The sequence below is a fragment of the Cornus florida genome, unplaced genomic scaffold (assembly GCF_030987335.1).
Source record: "Cornus florida cultivar Cherokee Brave unplaced genomic scaffold, ASM3098733v1 CherokeeBrave_3.0.0_Hap2_Chr09, whole genome shotgun sequence".
Taxonomy (NCBI): domain Eukaryota; kingdom Viridiplantae; phylum Streptophyta; class Magnoliopsida; order Cornales; family Cornaceae; genus Cornus; species Cornus florida.
In genome coordinates this window covers 40,949,730-40,971,794 of record NW_026775579.1, presented here as the reverse complement: position 1 = coordinate 40,971,794, position 22,065 = coordinate 40,949,730, and the positions used below count along the sequence as shown (strand labels likewise).

The 22,065-nt window shown below is 36.1% G+C and overlaps 2 protein-coding genes across 2 annotated transcripts in view; one reads left to right on the top strand and one right to left on the bottom strand.

Annotated features, from left to right (window-relative positions):
* The first annotated feature begins 3,489 nt into the window (after positions 1-3,489).
* On the top strand, positions 3,490-17,649 carry LOC132273735 (gamma-glutamylcyclotransferase 2-3). The gene is made up of 8 exons (XM_059774782.1): positions 3,490-3,768; positions 3,850-3,926; positions 6,413-6,466; positions 15,952-16,008; positions 16,130-16,170; positions 16,266-16,337; positions 16,565-16,644; positions 17,279-17,649. Exons 1-8 carry the CDS (start codon positions 3,660-3,662, stop codon positions 17,347-17,349), a joined length of 561 nt encoding a protein of 186 aa, XP_059630765.1. The 5' UTR covers positions 3,490-3,659; the 3' UTR covers positions 17,350-17,649.
* A 1,361-nt stretch (positions 17,650-19,010) lies between these two features.
* The window catches only part of LOC132273733 (uncharacterized), a 40,439-nt gene continuing 37,384 nt past the window's right edge, over positions 19,011-22,065 (bottom strand). Inside the window, exons 8-9 of the mRNA XM_059774781.1 lie at positions 20,521-20,772; positions 19,011-19,434 (exon numbers count right to left, since the gene is read on the bottom strand). Of these exons, the coding sequence (XP_059630764.1) occupies positions 19,415-19,434; positions 20,521-20,772 (272 nt within the window). The 3' untranslated portion in view covers positions 19,011-19,414. The remainder of the gene's footprint in view (positions 19,435-20,520; positions 20,773-22,065) is intronic.

Genomic DNA, 22,065 nt, shown 5'->3' with positions numbered 1-22,065 from the left:
AAAACTTCCCTCTTCAAAGAACAACTTTTCTTTTATAAAAACTTTCCTTCTCCAACCCTTTTCAAAAAAACCCCTTTCTTTGCCATGTTATGCAATGCACTACTTTCATTTATGAAACAACTTGATATATAAACATGGCATTCTTCATAATTCTAAGACGACATGAACATCTTCCACATCACTATTTCAAATAAGGCATTTGCAAGTACTAATCATAAGCATGCTTAATAAAAGATCACATGCGTACTACCATCAAGTTATCAACCATACATTAACACAACTTTTATAGAGCCAAGTCAAGCATGTTTTTGACACATAATTGGAAACAAGTTATGTTTTAAGCACTTAACACATTGTTAACATATACAGAGCAACAATTTCATTTCCAAAATTTACAAATTTTTAGAATAACAATGAAGTAGAGATGGAATTACTCAATTAAGAGGCAAAGATTGAAGCATTAGAAGATCCCTACCTCAAATTGAGAATAAACCAAGCAAAGCCCTAAATTCAGCCCCAAGAACCCCAAAATTTGAAATTTCAAAAGTGCTCCAAACTATAAATTGCTCCGATCAAAACAAAGGTCTCGACAAGCTCATCAACTTTGCCTTAAGTGGCAAGATCAAATTCTCAAAGAAAATCTCTAGATCTTGGCTTAAAATTGTGTAGAGACAAAAAAATAAAAATAAATAAAAATAAATAAATAAATAAAAAATAATGAGAGTGAGGGAGGGAACTGACGTGAGAGAGTGAGAGATTAAGGGTCTGTAATGACCCAAAGGTCATTATAATGGCATATATCAAGGGTTGGTCCCACGACCTACATAAAAATCTCACTTCTTTATTTTAACAAACATATACACTAACCAAGCTACAGCCACCAAATAAACATGTAAACAAATAATCTATGCACAAAATAACAATACATGAAATGCAATGGAACCGAAATGCAACCCCTGTGCACAACGACTCCGGTAACACTCCGGCACGCAAAACAAGACAAGGATTAAAATAATCCAGAAAAATAAAAATAAAAACCTAGAAAATGGAAAATGAGAAAATCGGAACCATTACAGCATATCCAGGACCAATAGATTGGCTAGAAATCTAAGTCTACCAATATCTAGTGTCACAGGCCTATCACTCTCATGCAAAATAGAAGTAACACATATAGGTGTAGCAATGTTATGAGGTCGATCACATAATTGCGTAGTCATCCTTGATAATACAACAAATGAACTAAACACGAATGAATGTGTAGCACCCGTATCAAACAAAATACGACCATATCTACTGTGTATAGGAAACGTACCCTCTATAGCCTGAGGAGTATGAACATCATGTGGCATGTGATTATACACCTTGCCATAATGCAATTGTTCTGATGCCTGTCCCTGTGGTGGCGGTGGCGCTGGTAAAGCCGAGAATGTCTGTCCCTGAATACGCGGCATCTGTGGAGGTACTAATGATGGTTTTTTGGTCCAGAAATAATGAGAAAAATATGAATTTATGAAATTACTGTTTAATTTTTTTTTAAGTTAACCAATTTTAGAAAAAAAAAAAATTGTGTATATTACATAAGGGGTATTGACGGTATTAATTTCATGCTCTTTAGTTTTTTTTTACCTTTTTTAAAATGTTAATTATAAGAGGTACTTTTGTAAATGCATAATGAAGTCGACCGAAAAGGTACCGGAAATGACTAACAAAGAGTAATTTGCACGCTTTTAATAGTTGTGTTATTGACTTGCTCACTTTTGTAGTTCAGGTGGTAATATGTTGATTTTTGATAGTTGAAAGGTTAGTAACAATATCCTTCAAAAAAATATAGGGTTAAGTGCAAAAAACCTCCCTAATATATAGAGTTTGTGCAGAACTAGTCCTTACTTTTTAAAAATGTGCATTTTAGTCCATAAAATTCAAAAAATGTGCAAATAAGCCCATCTGACTACTTTTTGACAAAAACTAAATATGAAAACCCTATTTTACCCTTTTAATTTCCATTTTGTCCCTCACCTATATGTGCATATAAACCGATACCCATTTCCTTCACTCAGCTTCATTCCATTTGGGTATACCCATGTCTAATGGGTTAACCCTTTTTTATTTGGTATTCCTCCACTCAGCTTCGTTTCATTTGGGAACCTAAAATCTCTGTCAACTACCGTTCAAACAAAATAAAAACCTAATTCCGATACAAAAATCAATAATCTAATCCGATAATTTTGTGTAAGATAGATAAAGTCAAAAACCTTAATTCTCTACTCCAATACAAACATCATGAAAGGAAACAAAAATCAAATTTGGCATTCAAAAAAACCAATTGATGAATCACAGTTGAAGATCAGGGAAAAAAAAAGGCCGGATGTAGGTGTTCGTTGTCATCTTCGGCATATGCATCGTTCTGGTTCACTTCGCGTTGAATGATTTGTGGCTTTTTTTCCATAGATTTTCACCTCTTTGCCTTGTTCATTTATCTTCTTCTTCAATTCCTATCATTGCTGGAGTTGGAGGTAGACCATAGAGAGGGAAAAAGAGAGAGGAAGCCGGATCGGAGCCGTCGTGATGCTGATCTTGCACCCTACGATAACTCTCTTGCTCTAATTTATTCTGAATCTAGTCCATTCGTTGAAACATGGGTGATGATGGAAGTATGCTTAAATTAAGACTTTAGTTAGTTGGAGATTGAAGAGGAATGAGCAATTAATGATACTACCAGTACCCAAAAAAATTAAAGGACCCATTTCAATGGCATTTTGTTATATGTATATAGAATAGAAATCTTAATCTTGCTTCTTCCTTTTATTTATTTTTTTAAGAAAAAAAAAAACTTCCTTTGATTTCTAAAAATGGTTAAGTGTGTTTTATATGGTAGGGGAATGTTTGGTATGGGTTTTTATTATATCCAATTTTAGGTTTCTTTGGTTTAGGTTATCCAAATTTTATATAATTTGAGGTTTATTTTATTCTTGTTCCAAACAAACACAATTTTACGCAAATTGGACAAAATAATTATTTTACAAAGCCTGTATTTATAGTTATTAATTTATTCAGTTGAAGGGAGGGTATTATCGTCATTTTATACCACACAGAGACCTATTTGCACTAAAATGATAGTATAGGGATTTTTTACCACACAAGAACCATTTTGCATTATATCAATAGTAAATGAAATTTTTTGGACTTAACTCAAATATATATATATATATATATATATATATATATATATATATATATTAGTAACAATATTAATATGACAAAGAGTTGGAGTATTATTTTAAATTAGTATAGTTTCATATATATTTTTAAATTTTTTTAATTACAATATCTATTGATGTATCTTTATCGTATTAACGGATTCATATTCTATTTATTTATTTGACTTGGTATTTTAGTGACACCTCATTGGTTGTCCCAACAGTGTTTGACATGTCAAAAGCCCTATTTGTCTGCCAATTAGAAACGTCACGTGTTTGCTTCTTTCCTCTAATCGTCTCTAATTGGATCTGCCTGCTACTTTTCTCTCTCTTCCCTGCAATTTTAGAGTGTGAAAAAATAATAATTATTATTATTATTATTATTTATTAAAAGAAACAGAGCCTCACCTGTCCTGTTTTGAAGGTGATTGAAGCATCACCCAAAAAACCCCAAATTTAGAAATGGTTATGTGGGTATTTGGGTATGGTTCTCTAATCTGGAAAGCAGGTTTTAACTATGATGATCGTCTCGTCGGTTTCATCAATGGCTATCGTCGTGTCTTTTACCAAGGTCTCTTTCCTTATATATATAAATATAATGTAACTATTTTTTAATTGGTTCTTGAATGATTTCGTTGGTTTTTCTGGGCAGGTAGTACTGACCACAGAGGGACTTCAGAGTACCCAGGAAGAACAGTTACACTGGAGCCTGCAGAGGGGGAGGTTTGTGTAAGTTCCTTTTGTAACCCATTAATTTTTTCCTTGATTTATCATGCATCTCTCACATGATTGTGGAAAAACATGCTTTATCATTTAACTAAATAATTGAAGGGTTTGAGGAGAAGGAATTACATGAATGATTACTTGACCATAGTGTTCGATATTAGGATAATTTGAAGCGTAAACAAATGTTGCACATTACGGATTAATTGTATTAAAATTACGCATAAGGATGCATAATTCACTGTATTTTCTGTGATGGGTGATAAATCGTGTTCAATGACATGCCGACTATGGAAGATATGTGTCAGTAGAGTTACTATTAACATATGGATATTGAGCTTCTATTGACGAAAAAAAAAATTAGGCAGTTAGCTTCAATTTTTTTTTTTTTTGTGAAAGAAACAGACTATCATGTGAAAAACTCTAGAAGCTTGGTAGGTCTCTTAGATTGTCTATGTGACACTGCATGGAATGGACAGGGAAATTTTGTTTCCTGATTCCCCTAGATGCATGTCATCTGGGTGCTATGGCTGGCAAGAAATGCAGCAAATGCTCATGCCCACTCTTCGTGCTATAGTGTTCAATCTTTGTTGTTCCCTTGTTTGTTACAGAAAGAAAATTGATCTCCTAAAATTTGTTTTATTCTCTTGCTAAAATTTAACTAAATGAATTAATGAACCCCAGCTACTTGGAATTACTTCAGGTTGGCTACATGAACCACTATTTATGTTAGCATCTATGATAGCCACGATTATGCATAAATCATGGCTATCATATATGCTAACATATGCATAATCAAATCTCTACTAGAATATGGTAAGTCATTCCATAAATCGTGGCTATCATATATGCTAACAATCTAGCTAAGTGGAATTATGTATTGCAAAGAATCATCCTGGTGGGACTTGAGCATCCCAACTTAAGCTTTAAAAAGTGGCAGTTGATAACCATTTAGCTTCATTTCTTATCCCAACTTAAGCTTTAAAAAGTGGCAGTTGATAACCATTTAGCTTCATTTCTTTTTCTTTTTTTTTTTTCTTGTTATGGACAAGAACCAAATTAGTAAATATAAATAAAGGTTTATATGGGAGAAAGGATAAGAAATGTTTCAAGCCTCAGATAAGTGGAACCCCGAAAAAAGAAATCCCAATAACGAGAGAGCAAAGTACCCCTAAAAATCCTAAAATACCAGACCCCACAACCCGACCCCAGTTAACATCACAATAGCTCAAGAAGGGCAACAATGAGCCATAAGAAACAATATTTTCAACCACCTTTCTTTACAAACAATCATGCCAAATTAACTAATCACTTTTCAAAATCTTTCAGCAGTCAGCAGTCAGCAGTCCTAATTCCCTCATTTTCAATTCATATTTTCAAAGAAAAAATGGTACATCATTTATTCTGTGTCTTGGTTATGGTGAAACCGACACAGAAACTGATAACTTTTATCACTAATTATTCTGATATGAGAATTGATAAAATTTATTAAATTCGTGTGGAACTCTTGGAAGTGTTTACGGAAATATTAATGTGCGAATGAGTACAAACATTGTTAATAAATATGTAAATGAAAAATAAGGATATCTATAGGTATTGTATAAGTGAGCTTCAAAGCACAACAATTGGCTAAAAAGAGATTTATGTTTGATCATTACCGGGAGTATATATATGAATTTCATATTCTTAGTATTGTTACATCAAATCTTAGGGTATAAAGGACAAAATTTAAGAAGTTAAACTTAAATTCTAAGAAGGAGAGAAGCTTGAGGATGTTGAAAAGTTATATATGGGGCTTTTCCTTCTCATGATTTGTGGCTTTACAATTTAGATTTTTAAGTAAATTTGTTCAGGCTGTTGGAGGGCAATATCATGCCATGTGCCTGCTACAAATATTCTGGAATAGCAAATGCTAGTTTGATGATGCTGGAGAGGCACATGGCCTCTTTACTTGATACTAGGAAAATTGTTTCACCAAAAGAACGATCTTTCATGTTGCACTATTTGTGGGCAATATTTCAATCATTGTCGTCATATATTTACAGTAGCTGTTGTTTCAGGCTCCCAAATAGAGGCTAGTTTGTTGCTTGTAAGATCATACTGCCTATAGTTTCTCATCAAAGGTAGATTATATCACGTCTCCATATCACTGATCCTTTGGGATTACTCGGATGCCAATAAATCAAAAGGTCACATCACTAGTAGGAGAAAATTGCTTCCTATTCATTTAAAAAAAAAACTTTGTTGTTTTTCTTAATAAATTATAAATAACCACCCATTTTCATTACGTGCTTATATGCCAATCTTGGAATTCACACAGGTTCTTTCATTGACGATGATTCAGTACTTTTGCCTTTCTTTTCCATTTCTTACCCTCTGTTGTTTCGTAGGTTATGGTGCTACTAAGCATCGAATAAGTTATTTGTTTGCTCTTGAATGATCAAATCTGAAAATACCTGAATTTAACAATCTTTTACTTCATGAGGTCACAGTGGGGAGTTGCCTACAAGATTTCTGGGAAGGAAGATGAGCAGACTGCATTAACGGTATGGTTTTTAATTTCTGAAACCTTTTGGTCCACTTCATTTTCTATTATTTCTTTTTGTGGATCTTCTCTTTTATATTTTTGAGGAACCTTAGCACCAGTCTCATCAGTTTTAACATCAAAGTAGGAAAAGAGGGGTCATTTGTGACATATGAAGATCTTGATTACCAAGGGACATCATATTTCCTATTCATTCAGCTCTGGTGGTTAAAATTTTACTGTGCCTTTCATTTCCCACCTTAATTCCCACTTCTTTAACAAATTCCTGGATCCTTCAGGATAGCTTAAGCTTCAGCTGATTAAATCAAATCACAGGGTATTTCTGTCAACTAGCTCCTTCAACTAAGCTCAGACATCATATGGGATAATGGCAAGGATGATGATGATGATGAATTATGCTAGAATGCTTCTTGGTTTTTTTTTTTTTTTTTGGGGTTTCCTTGTTCTTCTTCTTCTTCTTTGGTCCTCTCATCCTTTCTCCTGCTCTTCTTTCCTTTGGCAGTTCATACTATGAATTAATTTCCGTTGTCTCAAATCTTGATAACTACTGGTACCTTTCAAGGTTGAGAAGATAATGATTACCTTCCAATTGATGTAAAAATTCTGTATTTACCAAACAGAGACATGATCTTTCCTTGTTGATAAATTATTCTTCTTATTTCTATGTTCGTATGCCAAACATATCAATTCTGTTGGAGGTAGTTTTGATTCAAAACTTGATTTGTTCTAGGTTTCAACTGAAGGATTACATCAATCTTGGAGTGAATGTGGACCTACCTTTGTATCTTTGAAATTAGAAATGTTTTTTTGCTGCCAGTAATGCCATTTCATTCATTCAAACATTGTCATCATCAGAAAATTTTCCTTCTACAAGGATCTTGTTCTAGACTTTCATTGAGTTGTTCCATAATATCAATATCACCAATTATCTGTTTCTATGTTGCTTTTCTGTATTTTCAGTTTCACTCATTTGGCTACTTATGCTCTTTACTAATTCCCTTATCACTGGTGTTGCCATTGGTAAGTTCTAACAATGTAGATCGGAATAAGATATGCCAACAATCCATCAAGATCTAACATCGAGAGAGAAATCCATATAAGTTCCAACTAGGAAAAATAGATAAATTAAGAAATTTAAAATACCAGTTGAATGAAACGTGCCAAGCTCATCCAATATCTGAGTTTAGATCTTATTTATAAGTTTTGAAGAGTATATCTAGAATTTGGTGTACTTTCAGAGGTTTAGTCCTGAAATTACGAAAGTAAGTTCAAGAAGTGGCTTGAATCAGGTTTATAAAACTAAGTAGCGAAGTTTCGTGGCAGCACCATATTAGTGTTATAGCCATTACAGTTCAAAATGGCTTTGTAAAGACCAAGCCATGAAATATTGCTAGGAGTTATATTATCTGCCTATAACAGGTTGGTCCCTTGGATATATTGTCATGTTATTGAACCTTGGCACATAGTCGTTTCTTCCTGGTCACCCCAATTCTTTGTGATGGTCGTTTTTTTTCTCCCTATCCATTCTGGACACCTTCATTTTGCAAATTCACATAAATTCCCGAGCTCCAGTTATGTGATTATGTTGCCTTTACTCTTTTCCTTGATTGATTCTATTGTTGTGTGCCATAGACTGGTGTTGCTACTTTTGCCCAAAGACAGCGTGATATTATATCTAATGCCCAACTAGTGATATCAAAGTTAAGATCCAAGTGCACAAAAATTATTATAAAAAGATGTTATTTATTTTATATTTTAGGTTTTAGCAGTTATTTGACGCACTTCTCAGAATCAATGGTTTAGACATTGTGTTGCTCATAATTCTTTGAGTTAATGGATTAGTCCTGAGTTGTTCGTGTGTTTATAGAGCTGAATGTTTTATCTTTAGGGCTATTTTCCACGTAATATCAGAGTTTTCGCTTAGGGTTTGTGGTATAGTAAATATTTCAAGTTTCAAGAATAAGTTAGAGTCGTAGAGAAGGTTACAAAATAACAGCCTAAAGGCGTCTTCAGACACCTATGAGGAGGCAAGGGAGGGCCCTCCTGCCAGTTTGCAATTGCCTTGAAGCCAAGGACTTAAAATTTCACCTTTTGGTTGGTGGTTAAATGGGTATGGAGATGGAGGTGGTGGAGTGTTGTGTCAATACGAATATTGTGAGAATACCCATATTGCAAAAGGAGATGAATAAACATTGGAATGTATATAAGCATAGGATTTAGTTTCATCATATTCATCACCACTGGAATAATCATGCCATTGATACATAATATTTCTATTTGAAGGAATACAACTATAGAGAAAAGAAATTACACTAATTGAAAGTGCATGTAAGTAAAGCTACAATGAAGTAAACCTAAGGTGCAAGTTATGTAAAGCACTATGCTAGAAAAAGAAAGTAAATTACATGAAAGATAAATGACACGAGAAATGAAGTACAACAAAGTAAGGCATGGGTACAAGTATGTAAAGCTAAGAAGCCTAAGAAAAGTAGAGTTGCAAAGATAAAATTAAGAAGATGAAGCCTTGGGTTTGTTGATCGTGTGATCCTTTGTCTGGAGGAGAGATCTTCCTTTTATAGAAGATGCATGGGCTAATGAGCTTGAGAAATGGGTCTCCTTGGTCCACTAGAAGCTTGATATGTGTCAACTCATCATGACTTCCAACTTTTGGATTTGACAATTCCATTGATTTGACAATTACTTGCCTTGTAAATGATACATTCATTAAATGCATGAAAGACATGTGATATATATAGCAAGGTTCTATAGCAATCCCTTACTTTATGGGATTTGAGTTGACTAATGACCATGAGATGGAATTTGTCTAGGGGCAAAGGGTGATTACGGCCCTACCTAAGGCCATGAGACCACCCCCTTAGAGCCCAAGGCCACGCCATTAGAGTCCAAGGCCATGAAGCCATGCCCTTAGAGTCCAGGGCCACAAAGCCACACCCTTAGGGTCTTGCCCAAGGCCTTCAGATGGCTTTTATAGGAGGCTGTGGGTGCTTATAGCTTTGCCCAAGGTTATGGGTGCTTTGGCTTTGCTCCATGGCCATGGGATTACAGCCCTACCTAAGGCCATACGACCTTGCTCCACGGCCATGAGTTCCAAATTGCATGCTAAATTTGGGTTCAAACAAATGGGAAGAAACTTAATGAATCCTACATTATGAAAAAATTATGAATAAACAGTACATAAAGAAAAAACTGTACAAGTTGCAGATGCAAGAGAGTTCAGGTTTGTACTTTGTAGCAGTTTATGAATACCTTCCATGCTGTCTGCCTAGTTACTTACCTTTATTGTGGAACTTTATGAAATAGATAAGGCCAATCTTCTATTACTTATTTTCTTTTTCTTGCAACCATCAGACTACAACTTTCAAAATGAGGCTTTAAAATTTGATGAGGTCACAAGAATGCTCTTGTCCAATGAGAAGCAGAAGATATTGGTTGTTTTCTATCACATTTATAGGGACTTGTTATGAAGTCTGAATCGAAGCATGGAAAATATATAATTAGAAGTAGAAATTTTGATTAAATAAAATTTTCAATTGTGTTATAGGTATTTGAGAGATATTGTTTCTCATTATTGTCACAAGAAGGGCCACATCTAAAGGTGTTTGCAACCAAATTTGCAACCATGGCCACCAAGCAAGGCCGTCATTTCATGGCCTTGTGCACTGTAATCCCATGGCAACGGAGCAAGGCCGTGTCCCATAGCTTTGGGCAAAGCCATAATCACCCATGGCCTCCACACAAAAGACATCTCAAGGCCTTGTGCTCTAAGGACATGGCAAGACCCTAAGGCTATAGCTTTGTGGCCTTGAGGCTTGGTCCCCAAGACCGTGGCCTCTTGGCTTTAGACTCTAAGACTCTTATCTCATGGCTTTGGGTAGGTCATTGGACGACTAAGAATGGCATGCTTGATTAGTCAACTCAAATCTCATAAAGGATGAGATTTTTGTACAACCCTGCTATATATTTATGTATGTGTGTATATATATCACGTCTTTCATGCATTTAATGAATGCGTCATTTACAAGGCAAGAAATTGTCAAAGTTGGAAGTCATGATGAATTGCCACATTTCAAGCTTTGAGTGGACCAAGGAGACCCACTTTCACAAACACCTCTCCAATAAATTAAAGCTCTCCTTCTCCAGTGCAGGGATCCCACAGGACAAGCCCGAGTCCGATTGTAGGACTCTTGCACGCCCCGCACACCTGATGGGCCAGAAAATGTGGAAACAGAAGTTTTTGTAGAAACTCGAACCAAAATTTTAGGGATAAGAAAAATGAGAATTGAGAAGCCATGATACATGGCAATTGGCAAGTGTTGCGGCAGCAAAATTGAATACGAGTGAAGCACACATTTTCACAATTTCCACAGGTGCAAGTTATTTTGCTAGATTCCTTTTTTTCTAGATTCTAGATATTCCCAACCATAAACATTGCTTCAATGTTGACCAACCTTGCAGTGCTGGTACTATTTTAATGGGGAATCAACTGTAAGGCTATAAGAATAGGTCCTTGTCGATTAGGATGTTTGATGGAGTTGTGAGGATATCTAGTGACATTGAGTGTGTTACAAAACTTGGAAAGAATTTGATATCCTTGGGTGTGTTGGTTTCTTCAGATGTTGCCTTTTGGCAATCATTGAAATGATATAGGTTATCGATAATCATGAATAGTAGCAGCTTTATTATATCTATAAGCTAGTTCTAAACACAGTGACAAGTGTTGTTGCAGTCTTTACACAAGCAGTTACTGCTGTCACCATCTCCATTCCAGCAGCTAGTGTCTGACACGGATTATATGAAATTGTAGCTTATAAGGCAAGAACATACGAACAAGCGTGGCATGTTTTGAATTTCATAAACAGAAGTTGATGAAGGGAGTATTTGCAAGTTGGATTTCTATTGTGTGCTTGGTATACAAGACTTTCGAGTACACTAACTGGTTAAAGTAAGTGGTGTTAGGTCTTATCTTATTTATTAATTACTATACAAGGAAGGTAAGATCCACTTGGAAAGACAAGTCAAAATTCTATGGGATATTCAAAATGGAAGATAGTGGTGGAGAAGCTGATAGATATACAACAAAATTGCATCATGGCTGAAGATGACGAGTAAGACAGAAAAAACATCAATGATGTTCTTCAAGAAGGGAGGAATTGTGCCACATAATTTTTTTTTGATAAGTAAAATATATTAGAAAAACATTCAAAAGGGGAACGCGTCCCTAATACAAAAAAACAGAAACCCTAAGGACCAATAGAATCCAAAAGGTCAAAAAGATCAGCAATCGAGGAGCAAGCGCTTCCTCTAACATAACAGAAAAGAGAACGGGGAATATGAGATTTTAAGTGAGCAATAGTTGATTCTTTCCCTTCAAAATTTCTGTTGTTTCTCTCTTGCCAAATATACCACCAAACACAATGTGGGACAATCCTCCAAAAAGCACGTGCATGACCTTTAACTGGGCATCTTCTCCATGCGTTGATTAATTGAAAAGAGTGTTCAGGCATCACCCACTGAACACCGAAAATGCTGAAAATTAAATTCCAACAATCAAACGCGATAGGACAAGGCATGAGAATGTGATCCACGGACTCTCCATCTGTTTTGCATAAACAACACCAATTCACAATGGTATTACCCTCTTTCTCAAATTATCCAATGTCAAAATCTTTCCCCAGGTGGTAGTCTAAACAAAAAATGCAACTCTAAGAGGAGCTTTAGAACGCCAAATAAACTTCCAAGGGAATTCATAGCCATTAAAGTTGGACAAACACATGAACATGGATCGTACTCCATATTTACCAAGAGGGGAAGGCACCCACACAATATCATCACAACCTCTGCCAACATCCTTCTGTCTATACAGCAAGTCCAACAAAGCGCAAACTTCTGTTAACTCCCAATCCTGAAAAGAGCGTCTAAAACGCACATCCCACATAACCCCACTGTTATCAAGATGATAACAATCAACTACGTAAGAATGCTTGTTTTCGCTAATACTAAATAGGCGAGGAAAAGAAAGAGACAGCAGCTGATCACCACACCACAAATCTTCCCAAAAGCGAACGTGCCTACCATTGCGAACTTTGAATCTAATGTGGGTGGAAAACACATCCTAACCCTTTCGAATGAATTTCCACACGCCAACGCCGCCTGTGACAAAAACAAGACGAGAGGACCAACCCCCACTCTCCTCCCCAAATCGACACGAGACAACTCTTCTCCACTGATAATGACGCTTTTTACCAAATCTCCACAACCACTTACCCAATAAAGCTCTGTTGAAAGGGACCATCTTCCGAATACCTAAACCACCAAATTTCAAAGGTTTGCAAACTTGGTCCCAATTAACAAGATGATACTTGATCCTCTCCTCTTCCACCCCAGAGAAAGTCACGCTGAATTTTTTCAATCCGTTCAACGATAAAGCATGGGATCTGAAACAGAGATAAAAAATAAGTGGGAAGGGATGAGAGGGTACTCTTAATAAGAGTGACCTTCCCCCCTTTCGAGAGATACTGTTTTTTCCATCCTGCCAATCTCTTTTCATACCTATTGACCACCGGATCCTAACTCCTCACTATCCTGGAGGAAACCCCCAAAGGCAATTCCAAATAAGGAAGTGGAAAAGCGCCCGCAGCTAAAGAGGAGATATCTGGAACATCCCCCACTGGAACAATCACGCTCTTTCCTACATTGATTTTAAGACCGGACACCGCTTGGAAACAAGTAAGAATGCACCTCAAGTATCTCAATTGAGAGACGTTAACATCACAAAAAACCAAGGTATCGTCCGCGAACAACAAATGGGAAATCTCTATCTGATTAGCAGTTTCTCTACCAACTCTGAAACCCCTGATAAAACCCAAATCCTCAGCTCTTTTCATTAATCTACTCAACCCCTCCATGACAATGAGAAATAAGAAGGACGATAGGGGGTAAGCTTGTCTCAAGCCACGCGAACTCGCAAAAAAACTAGCGGGAGATCCGTTCACAAGCACCTAGAACATAACGGACGAGATACAAGTTTTTATCCATTTAATCCACCTATCTCTGAACCCCATCCTCCGAAGCCAGTAAAGAAGAAACTTCCAATTCACGTGATCATAGGCTTTCTCAATATCAAATTTACATAGGATACCAAGAACACCACTCTTCAACCTAGAGTCAACAGATTACCCTGCAATAAGGACAGAATCCAAGATCTGTCGTCCCCCAACAAAAGCGTTTTGTGATTCTGAAATAATTCTGTCCAATGCATTCCGCATTCTAAGAACGAGAACTTTGGCGATGAGCTTATACATGCAACCCACTAAACTGAATGGTCTAAAATCCTTAATATCACAAGCGTTACCCTTCTTAGAAATAGGGGCAATAAAAGAAGCGTTCAAAGATTTCTCAAAAGTGCCATGAGAATGAAAAACCTGAAAAGTGTTCATCACCTCACTGCGCACCACCTCCCAACTCTCCTTGAGAAATCGCATAGTAAAACCGTCAGGCCTTGGAGCTTTATCCCTGTTACAACTAGATAACGCCTTAAGAACTTCCTCTTCAGTAAAAGGAACCTCAAGCCCGTCACTATCCAGCGAAGAAATAGAATTGAAATGCAACCCATCAAGTTTAGGTCTCCATTCCAAAGACTCAGTGTAAAGCTGCTGATAAAAAGAAACAATTCTCCCACGCACCTCATCTTCTCTCCACAACTCTATACCATTCACACAGATATGCCCGATGTGATTACATCTTCTATGGGCATTAGCAAGTCTGTGAAAGAATTTTGTATTACGGTCACCTTCTTTGAGCCAAAGTGCCCAAGATTTCTGATGCCACGAAATCTCCTCCATAATAGCAATCTCTGCAAAAATCGCTTGACAAGACGCTCTTCTAGAACGTAAAGACTCCACGTCTTGCCCTAGCGCGTCAAGACGGTCAGGTTCAGCAATATCAGCCAAAACTCTATTCTTCTTCCATTCAAGATTCCCGAACACCTCTTTATTCCATTTCTTAAGTTCAGATTTGAGAACCTGAAACTTCCTAGCTAAGACATAACTAGGAGAACCTGTAAAAGATGCTTCCCCCCACCAAGACTGAACTTTCCTTTGAAAATCCTCAGATCTTAACCACATAATTTTCAAAACGGAAAGGCGTACGTCTGGATCTCATCCCTCCACAATCAAGAACTAAGGGTATATGGTCGGACGTTACCCTAACCAAAGCCGCTTGAGTAACATCAAGGAACTTTTCTTCCCAATCCCCAGAAATCAGGAACCGATCCAACCTTGAGAAAGTGATACCATTGGACCAAGTAAAAGCAGCCCCTACTATTGGCAAATCGACAAGGAAATGGCCATCGATGAAATCAGAAAACTGGGTCATCTCCGAAAACTATGCCACATAATTTAACTACAAAAAAACTGCAGTAAAACGTGGTTGAAAAGATTGGATGCATGATGGTAAATGCACTATCACAGAAAAGTTTCTGAGCTGAGGTAGTGAACACGGCTTGTTTAATTGTTAAAACAAGTCTCTGTCCACGGTCCACCACTACTGGTTTTAGATAGCTAGAGGAAGTGTGGACGAATATTCTGGTTTTATTCTTTTTGAGAATATTTTGCATGAATTTGTATCAAGAATGATGACATGCCTGATTGCATGACTTTATATTACCTTTTGTTGGAAAAATTTTGCGTGCTTGTTTATTTATTCTTAATTATTCTTGCATGGAAGCACCTTATTGTATTCCTCGGTGAGTTCTTCCAGGCCCTTTTAAGTCTGCTCTTGTAGCTTTCCTTTTCTTCATTTGCAATTTATCAGCCTCTTACATATTCTCTCCAAATTTTCATGCAATGCTACTTCCTTTTTTCTTTGGTGTTTAATCTGCTATTAATGATGAATATTATAGTTATGTGCCTATCTTGTACCCAATTGTAATCTCTTGACATCCAAATTTTCATCTAATCCCTTAAGATATTACCATATTTCCTGCGTATGTTGCTGCTGGTGTTGCAGTACTTCATTTCTTGGGGTAGGACCTGTCCAAAACCCTAATTGTTTCTAATATATCAGTCCACTTCCAATAAATAGCTCAATGTGAGCATGAAAAAATTGGATAGGATTTCAAAATTTTGACTTAATTTTCTTACATCGTTACTTAATTTTCTTACATCTTTTAAATTGTACAAGTAAATCAGTAAATGAATGAACATACTTCTACAGCTTTAAGCAGATTTCTTATCTGAAGAGCTTAAAGTTTTTTTTTTGTTTTTTCTTTCCCCAATTAATTACAAGTTCAAATCATTTTGTCCTTCAAGATCGTTATATTTTCAATCTAATTAAAGGTTTGTAAAATTAATGGAGTAGCGGTATTCAACTGCACCTTCCTCCTTTTTTATCATTTTGTTAGCTTCCAGCCAACATATAATATGTATTCTGTACTAATAGAGCACCCTTGAATGATGTATTGGCCAGTATCTAGAGGTGAGGGAGAAGCAATACGACAAGAAGGCATACGTTGACTTCTATACTGTAAGTTGTGATGCCAAAGTTCATTGCAGAATTATCTTTACACCTCTCAAAACTTTTCTGGTGCGTGTATCATTGTGGGTTTATCAATTATGTAAATTAGAGCCTATAAATTGTGTTTCAGGAGCCAAAAGCTTCAACACCAGCAGTTTCTGGAGTAATGGTGTAAGTGCAGAAACCACCATATAATTTTCCATTATTCCACGTACGCAGTTGCTTGATTCTCCATTAAATCAAAACTAACACTTGGACATTGTTAGATACATAGCATCTTCAGACAAGAAGCTGAACAGGAATTACTTGGGTCCTGCATCGGATGAAGAGATCGCCAAGTATGCAACTTTCTTATAATTATTTCATCGTAAAAAACTTCCTGTGTGGACTTTATATTTTTCGAAAAATCTTGGATCTTAGTGCTCAGGTCTCCACTTTATTCCCCACTGAATGAGCTATTAAGTTGACAGAAACAATTTTGAACCTTTTACACTACAATGTAGAAGCAAATGGTTACTTTTTCTCAGATGAAGATTATTACCATTTTGTTATACAAATTGTGCAGACAAATAGTTCGCGCGCAAGGCCCTTCAGGACCCAACAGAGACTACCTTTTCCAACTTGAAAAGGCCCTTCTTCAAATTGGTAAGGTTTTTCCGGACCTCTTTTAAATTAAAATGCCAGCTATTCCAGACTAGTTTGGTTTCAGTTTTATGTAAAACAGTTTTTGAAAAAAGAAAAAGTGTCTTGAGTGCGTTATAAAAGTTAGGTAAATTACATTGACGTCTCCTGGAGTTTAGACAACTTACACACGGGTAGACCATCTAACGTTTTTTACTTTGACCTCCCTTGAAATTTAGTACGTGTACTCAACGACACTCCTAGCGTCTTCTTTCCAGCAGACCTGACCAAATTTTATAAAATGACAATTTAGTCATTCCCTTGTATAAAATGCAATATAATTTATTATTATATTATAAGGGCATTACTGACTTTTTACACTCAAAGTCACTTTCCGGCCGTCGGATAACGGGTTTAGGGAAAGTCAAAGTAATAAACACTGAATGATGTACCCATATGTAATTTGCCCAAACCTCAGGCTTTTCTTACTCGGTTTTCAATCGTATATTTCAAAAAACTGAACTGTTTTCCCATTTTCTCTTTGTGATTGCAGTAAAACAGTAATGGTGATTATCATCATCATCATAATAATTCTTTCTTCTTCTTCTTCTTCTTCTTCTTTTTTTTTTTTTTTAACTTTTTTCTTGAATCCACTTAGGATGTGAGGACAGGCATGTGATGGATCTTGCAAAGGAAGTGAGGCGCATCATTTCAGAGAGCGAGTTATGAACAATTAGCAAGAACTCCTTAGACATTCATTCAATCAATTCTTCAGAAGCTACGTTTTAAAACAGATTTTGAACTCGTTGAAGAAACATTGTTTTAGATCAGACTTGCAATTATTGGTGTCAATTATGAAGCCTCTTTCCCATTCAAGTGAATCTCAAGAATGGGACTTGAAGCTTTTCCAATAGTTTAAGTTGCAACTTTGAAATGGAAATAAACACCATCATTTATTTAGATAGAGGCATGTCGATTTGTATGTCACATTTTCTTCAATTTATTTAAGTGAAGATCCTCGGTATAGTATTTGCTGTTCCAGTTATTGTTAACGCTAAAATGCATTAAACCGCGCGCACACACACACACACACACAAAATGTCACACATAAGCCCAAGACTTTAACGGACCAACAATTTCGACTGCATTGGACACCTCCAACTCATGATTGTCGAACGGATGGATGTGAAATCGTTGTCAAAGAAAGAGCCTAAACCTCTGAGGGATTATGGGATTTCAAGGGAGACGATGATTTGGAGCCTGTGGCAGGGGAGGCTTTTGATGTCGGCTATCAAGGTGTCAATGAAGCAGTCTGCGTCGGTTACTAGGGTTTTGATGTTATCATTGAAGAAAGTCATTGTATAGAGCTGGTAAGAATGATATGGTTACTTGAAGCTTGAAATGATGATGCTCACAACAGTTTCAAAGGAGAGAGAGAGAGAGACTGCAAATAAGGTGGTTAGTATTTCTGGAACGAATGTGGTAATTGCAAACTTAAGAGGGTTGTTAAATTGGTTCAATATTTAACCAAGAGCTGATCAGTGAGAAGATTCAAATTTCAGAGTGATATGATCGGTGAGAACAAATAAAAGAATCGATTTTTGTAAATATCTCAAATTTATTCACAAATTGCACCTCTCTAAAACGTAGTAATATAAATGACACTTGAAAGAACTCTAGTGTTGCTTTAAACAAGTTGACTTTTGCAACTACTCTTCTCTTGGGTTCAGGGACGGACCTACAGAGGAAGGAGGGGGAGCAATTGTCCCCCCTGGAAAAAATAAAAATTAAAAATTAGCATTAAGTAACTGTATTTTTTTTTTTTTTTTTTTTTTTAAGTTAATACTTTTGAAATTTTACCATTGACCCCCGAAATTATAAAACAAATTCACTTTTACCCCTTGCTCAGTATCCTGGGTCCGTCCCTGCTTGGGTTTGCGTAGAGAGAGAGGAGTCAAAAGTTGATCTGGTTTTGGTTCGAATTTGAGATAAAAAAGCAAGCTGGTATGAAATTTCAAAAAGGGGTAGTGGTGGTAAAAGGCATCTGATACAAAACTTTTCTTTTCAATTTATTACCTTTTTCAATTTTACCATTCAATTTAACTCACCGGTAGACTGTAGAAGAGGATTTTGATCCCGCACTAACAGCATTGCACCACAAGAAGGCAGACACAGCATAAACACAAACTTTGAAAGCCAAAAGGGACCAAGACCAAAAGAACACAAAAACACTGCTAATTGAAGACTGATCGGATCAAAAGAAGTTAACGATCCACAACCAAACCAGCAGCAAAAGGATCACACACAGAATTCCACCCAATTTTAACAATAAACCAAAATGACAGCAGACGCAAACCAATACGACAGAGCAGTAGTGAAAGACGCAAGCCTTGAGCAAAACAGCTGAATTTCCATCCATAAACTAGTTGAAGTTGAAGAATATTGTTCGATCTACATAAATGGAAATATCGTACCATGAACATCTAGTCCTTTTAACCTGTTCGTTACTTAGATATCTCGCTATTTACCACTACAAAGGTCAAACGAGAAAGAGAGGGAGGAGGAGGAGGAGGGAGCAACACTTTCATCAAGCATCTATGCCTTCATGTGTCTACTAAACCAGCTAAGTCGGCAGATCTTAAGAATAAAGTTCAAAGCATGTTTATCTCACAGACCACCAGTTCTTACAGAATAAATTAAATATTATAAGGATGTAGAATGCAAAATACACACATTTGTAATTTCATGATGGAGGCTCTTGGTATAGTCATCTTGCAAATCAACTTATGCATGATCACTCGCTGTCATCCTCATCTGCAAATAAAAGAAAGATCATGTAAGGAGTCTGAAACGGTAGCTAAACTTGTCCAATCCGGGGATTTTTGTTACAAACAAATAGATAAAATACAGAAGTATATGTAGATACCTATCAAAAATAGATAAAATCATCATCATTGGTGCTTTTTAAGAGTTTATAATGTTCTTTGGGCAGGAAATTAAGGGGACACCTAATTCTTCTTTGAATATTGTCTCTGTGATTTAGAGATTATTCCAATTTAATATAAAGAATAGCGGCACATTCAAGTTCTATGGAAATCTAAACCAAGGGCCTTAGTCCTCGGACTCAATTATGATTACAGGTTTGAGGCTCGACCAATCCTGTGGAAAGGCCTAGTACTACCATTAATGTGTTAAACAATTTAACTAATAAAATAATCTCTCCAATCTTGATGCATATTAAAATTGTCTTGGGAGGAAAGCAAACCATGGATAAACTGACGGGGGAGACTAAGATCTGTTATTAAACCAAGGATAGAGGTAATGTCACTAGTCAACACAAAAAAATTGAATATTAAGATTGCTTGATAAATTTGATGACTCGAGATTGCCTGAGTATCCCACCAAAATTTGAATGAGTCCACATTATACAAAATATCAACGTTAAAAATAAAAAATAAAAAATCACCTTGAAAGAAACCATTTGTGAAGTATATCCATGTCAAAACACGACGCGAAAATAGTTCATAAACTCATAAACAATGATGATGGCAATCATAGAGAAAAAACATTGTCTCAAGTCTCCTATCTTCCTGGACATCTCACTCAAGATGATGAACTTTTACGTTAAAAGAATATTAAATAAATTGTAAATTAGACCATTCAAATTCAAGGGACATTCAAAGGGCCACTCAGTAACTCCACTTATGGTATCCCAAATTATCTGATTACACTAGATATGCCATTTATAGTTCTTGAACAACATCTAAGTATGTAATAAGAACTGCATCCACTTAAGCAAATTAAAGGATATCATCACAAACAAATAGGGCCATTTATGTGGAGAAGCTCATAAAATATTAACTATGGAAAACAAAGGGGAACATCTCCTTAAGCAAATACCTTCATTGAAATCTTCGCTTTGGCTGTCGTCACCATCTTCAGCATCATCTTCGTTGTCGTCATCATTTTCCTCGCCCTCATCATTGTTGTTGGTATCATCTGTATCATCATCACTTTCAACAGGTATTTTGGGTTTTGGAGGAGCTACAAAAAAGGAAGTGGACCGTCTGCGTGAACTTGAAACAATATTGCTCATGTCAATGCCTTCAAGTTCTTTTGCTCTTTGCTTTTGCTTTCTGACTTCTTTCATTTCTGAAAATAAAAAGCACATGCTGTCATTCCATATAAAAAGAAAAAAAGTGCACGCTTCCATAAACTAAGCTAGGTGGTTGCATTTATACATGCATTAACCACATCTAAACACAATTGCCAGATTAATCACCATGAGACTCGAGCATGTCCGGAGCATCTAAAGGTACATTAATGATCAACTTCGAGGAAAATGACATTCATTTTTCACTAGAAGTATATATTAATATTGCAAATCATGCAAACACAAACCCCAAAACATCGTATTAAAAGAGATCATTCAGGTTTTCCCATGAAAGAATGTGATTGTCTGAAGTTCAGCGTCAGATATGAGATTGCAGGATTTTGTGGAAGAAAGTAAAAGGAAAAGATAGAACAGTTCCCTTTAAATTGTATGGATAAGCAACTAATACAACCTCCTTAACAAATCCATTAAATGGCCATGTCCAAGCAAATATTTATACTGTGGGTTCACACTGGCACTAAGAGCATATCTACCACCAGTTATAGGATCAACTTTGTGTGGCGCATGATTCTTTGCTTCATAGGGAAGCTGTCACATGTGGTGGGATTTGTGGTGCGAGAGGAACATGAGATCCTTCAATGGTTTGGAAGCTCCAATTTGGGTGATAAAGCATTACATTTTGAGTTCTCTATTTTTTCGCGTTAAAGGGCGGACATGTAAATCTGTGGAAGACATTGTAGATTTTGTGGATAGTTTGTGAGTATAGAGAGTATAGAGTTGGTCTCTTTTGTGCAGTTATTCTTTGGGTGGAATTCTCCTTTGAGTGCTCTTTAAAGGAATCTTACTTATCAAAAAAAATAAAAAAATAAAAATAAAAAATAAAAAACAGAAGATATTTTGCTCCATAGCACGCTACTAGGAAATATTCACATGCCTTTCAAGTGTGATGTAAGGAACAACACTTATTTAAGTGGTAGCATGTTCAAAAGTGGCCGACCAAGAATTTGGGATAAAGGCTGCATCAAATTAAGTTATGTTTTAAGCTATGTGCAAAACACTGTATATAACATAAAATTCTACATATAAATAGTAACTATTGTGTTTATATATTACACACACACACACACAAACACTTGCATGTATAAATATAATTGATAGGCACTTGTGATTCCATGGTCCTTCCAGAATGTTACTTTCGTGCTCGTGCTATGGTTAATAAGGTGAGTATTGTAAATATAACAACCACTTATAATATTTATGGGAACTTTGATTCAATGGTCCTTCCAGAATGCTACTTTCATGCTAACTTTATAAAACAAATAATGGGAGAA

What these genes read in the sequence shown, in the direction of transcription:
- LOC132273735 (XM_059774782.1), top strand. Translation starts at nt 3,660, where the DNA reads ATGGTTATGTGGGTATTTGGGTATGGTTCTCTAATCTGGAAAGCAGGT. An exon ending in CTGCAGAGGGGGAGGTTTGT is followed by an intron (nt 3,927 to 6,412) that starts GTAAGTTCCTTT and finishes ATGAGGTCACAG; the next exon opens with TGGGGAGTTGCCTACAAGAT. An exon ending in AAAGGCCCTTCTTCAAATTG is followed by an intron (nt 16,645 to 17,278) that starts GTAAGGTTTTTC and finishes GAATCCACTTAG; the next exon opens with GATGTGAGGACAGGCATGTG.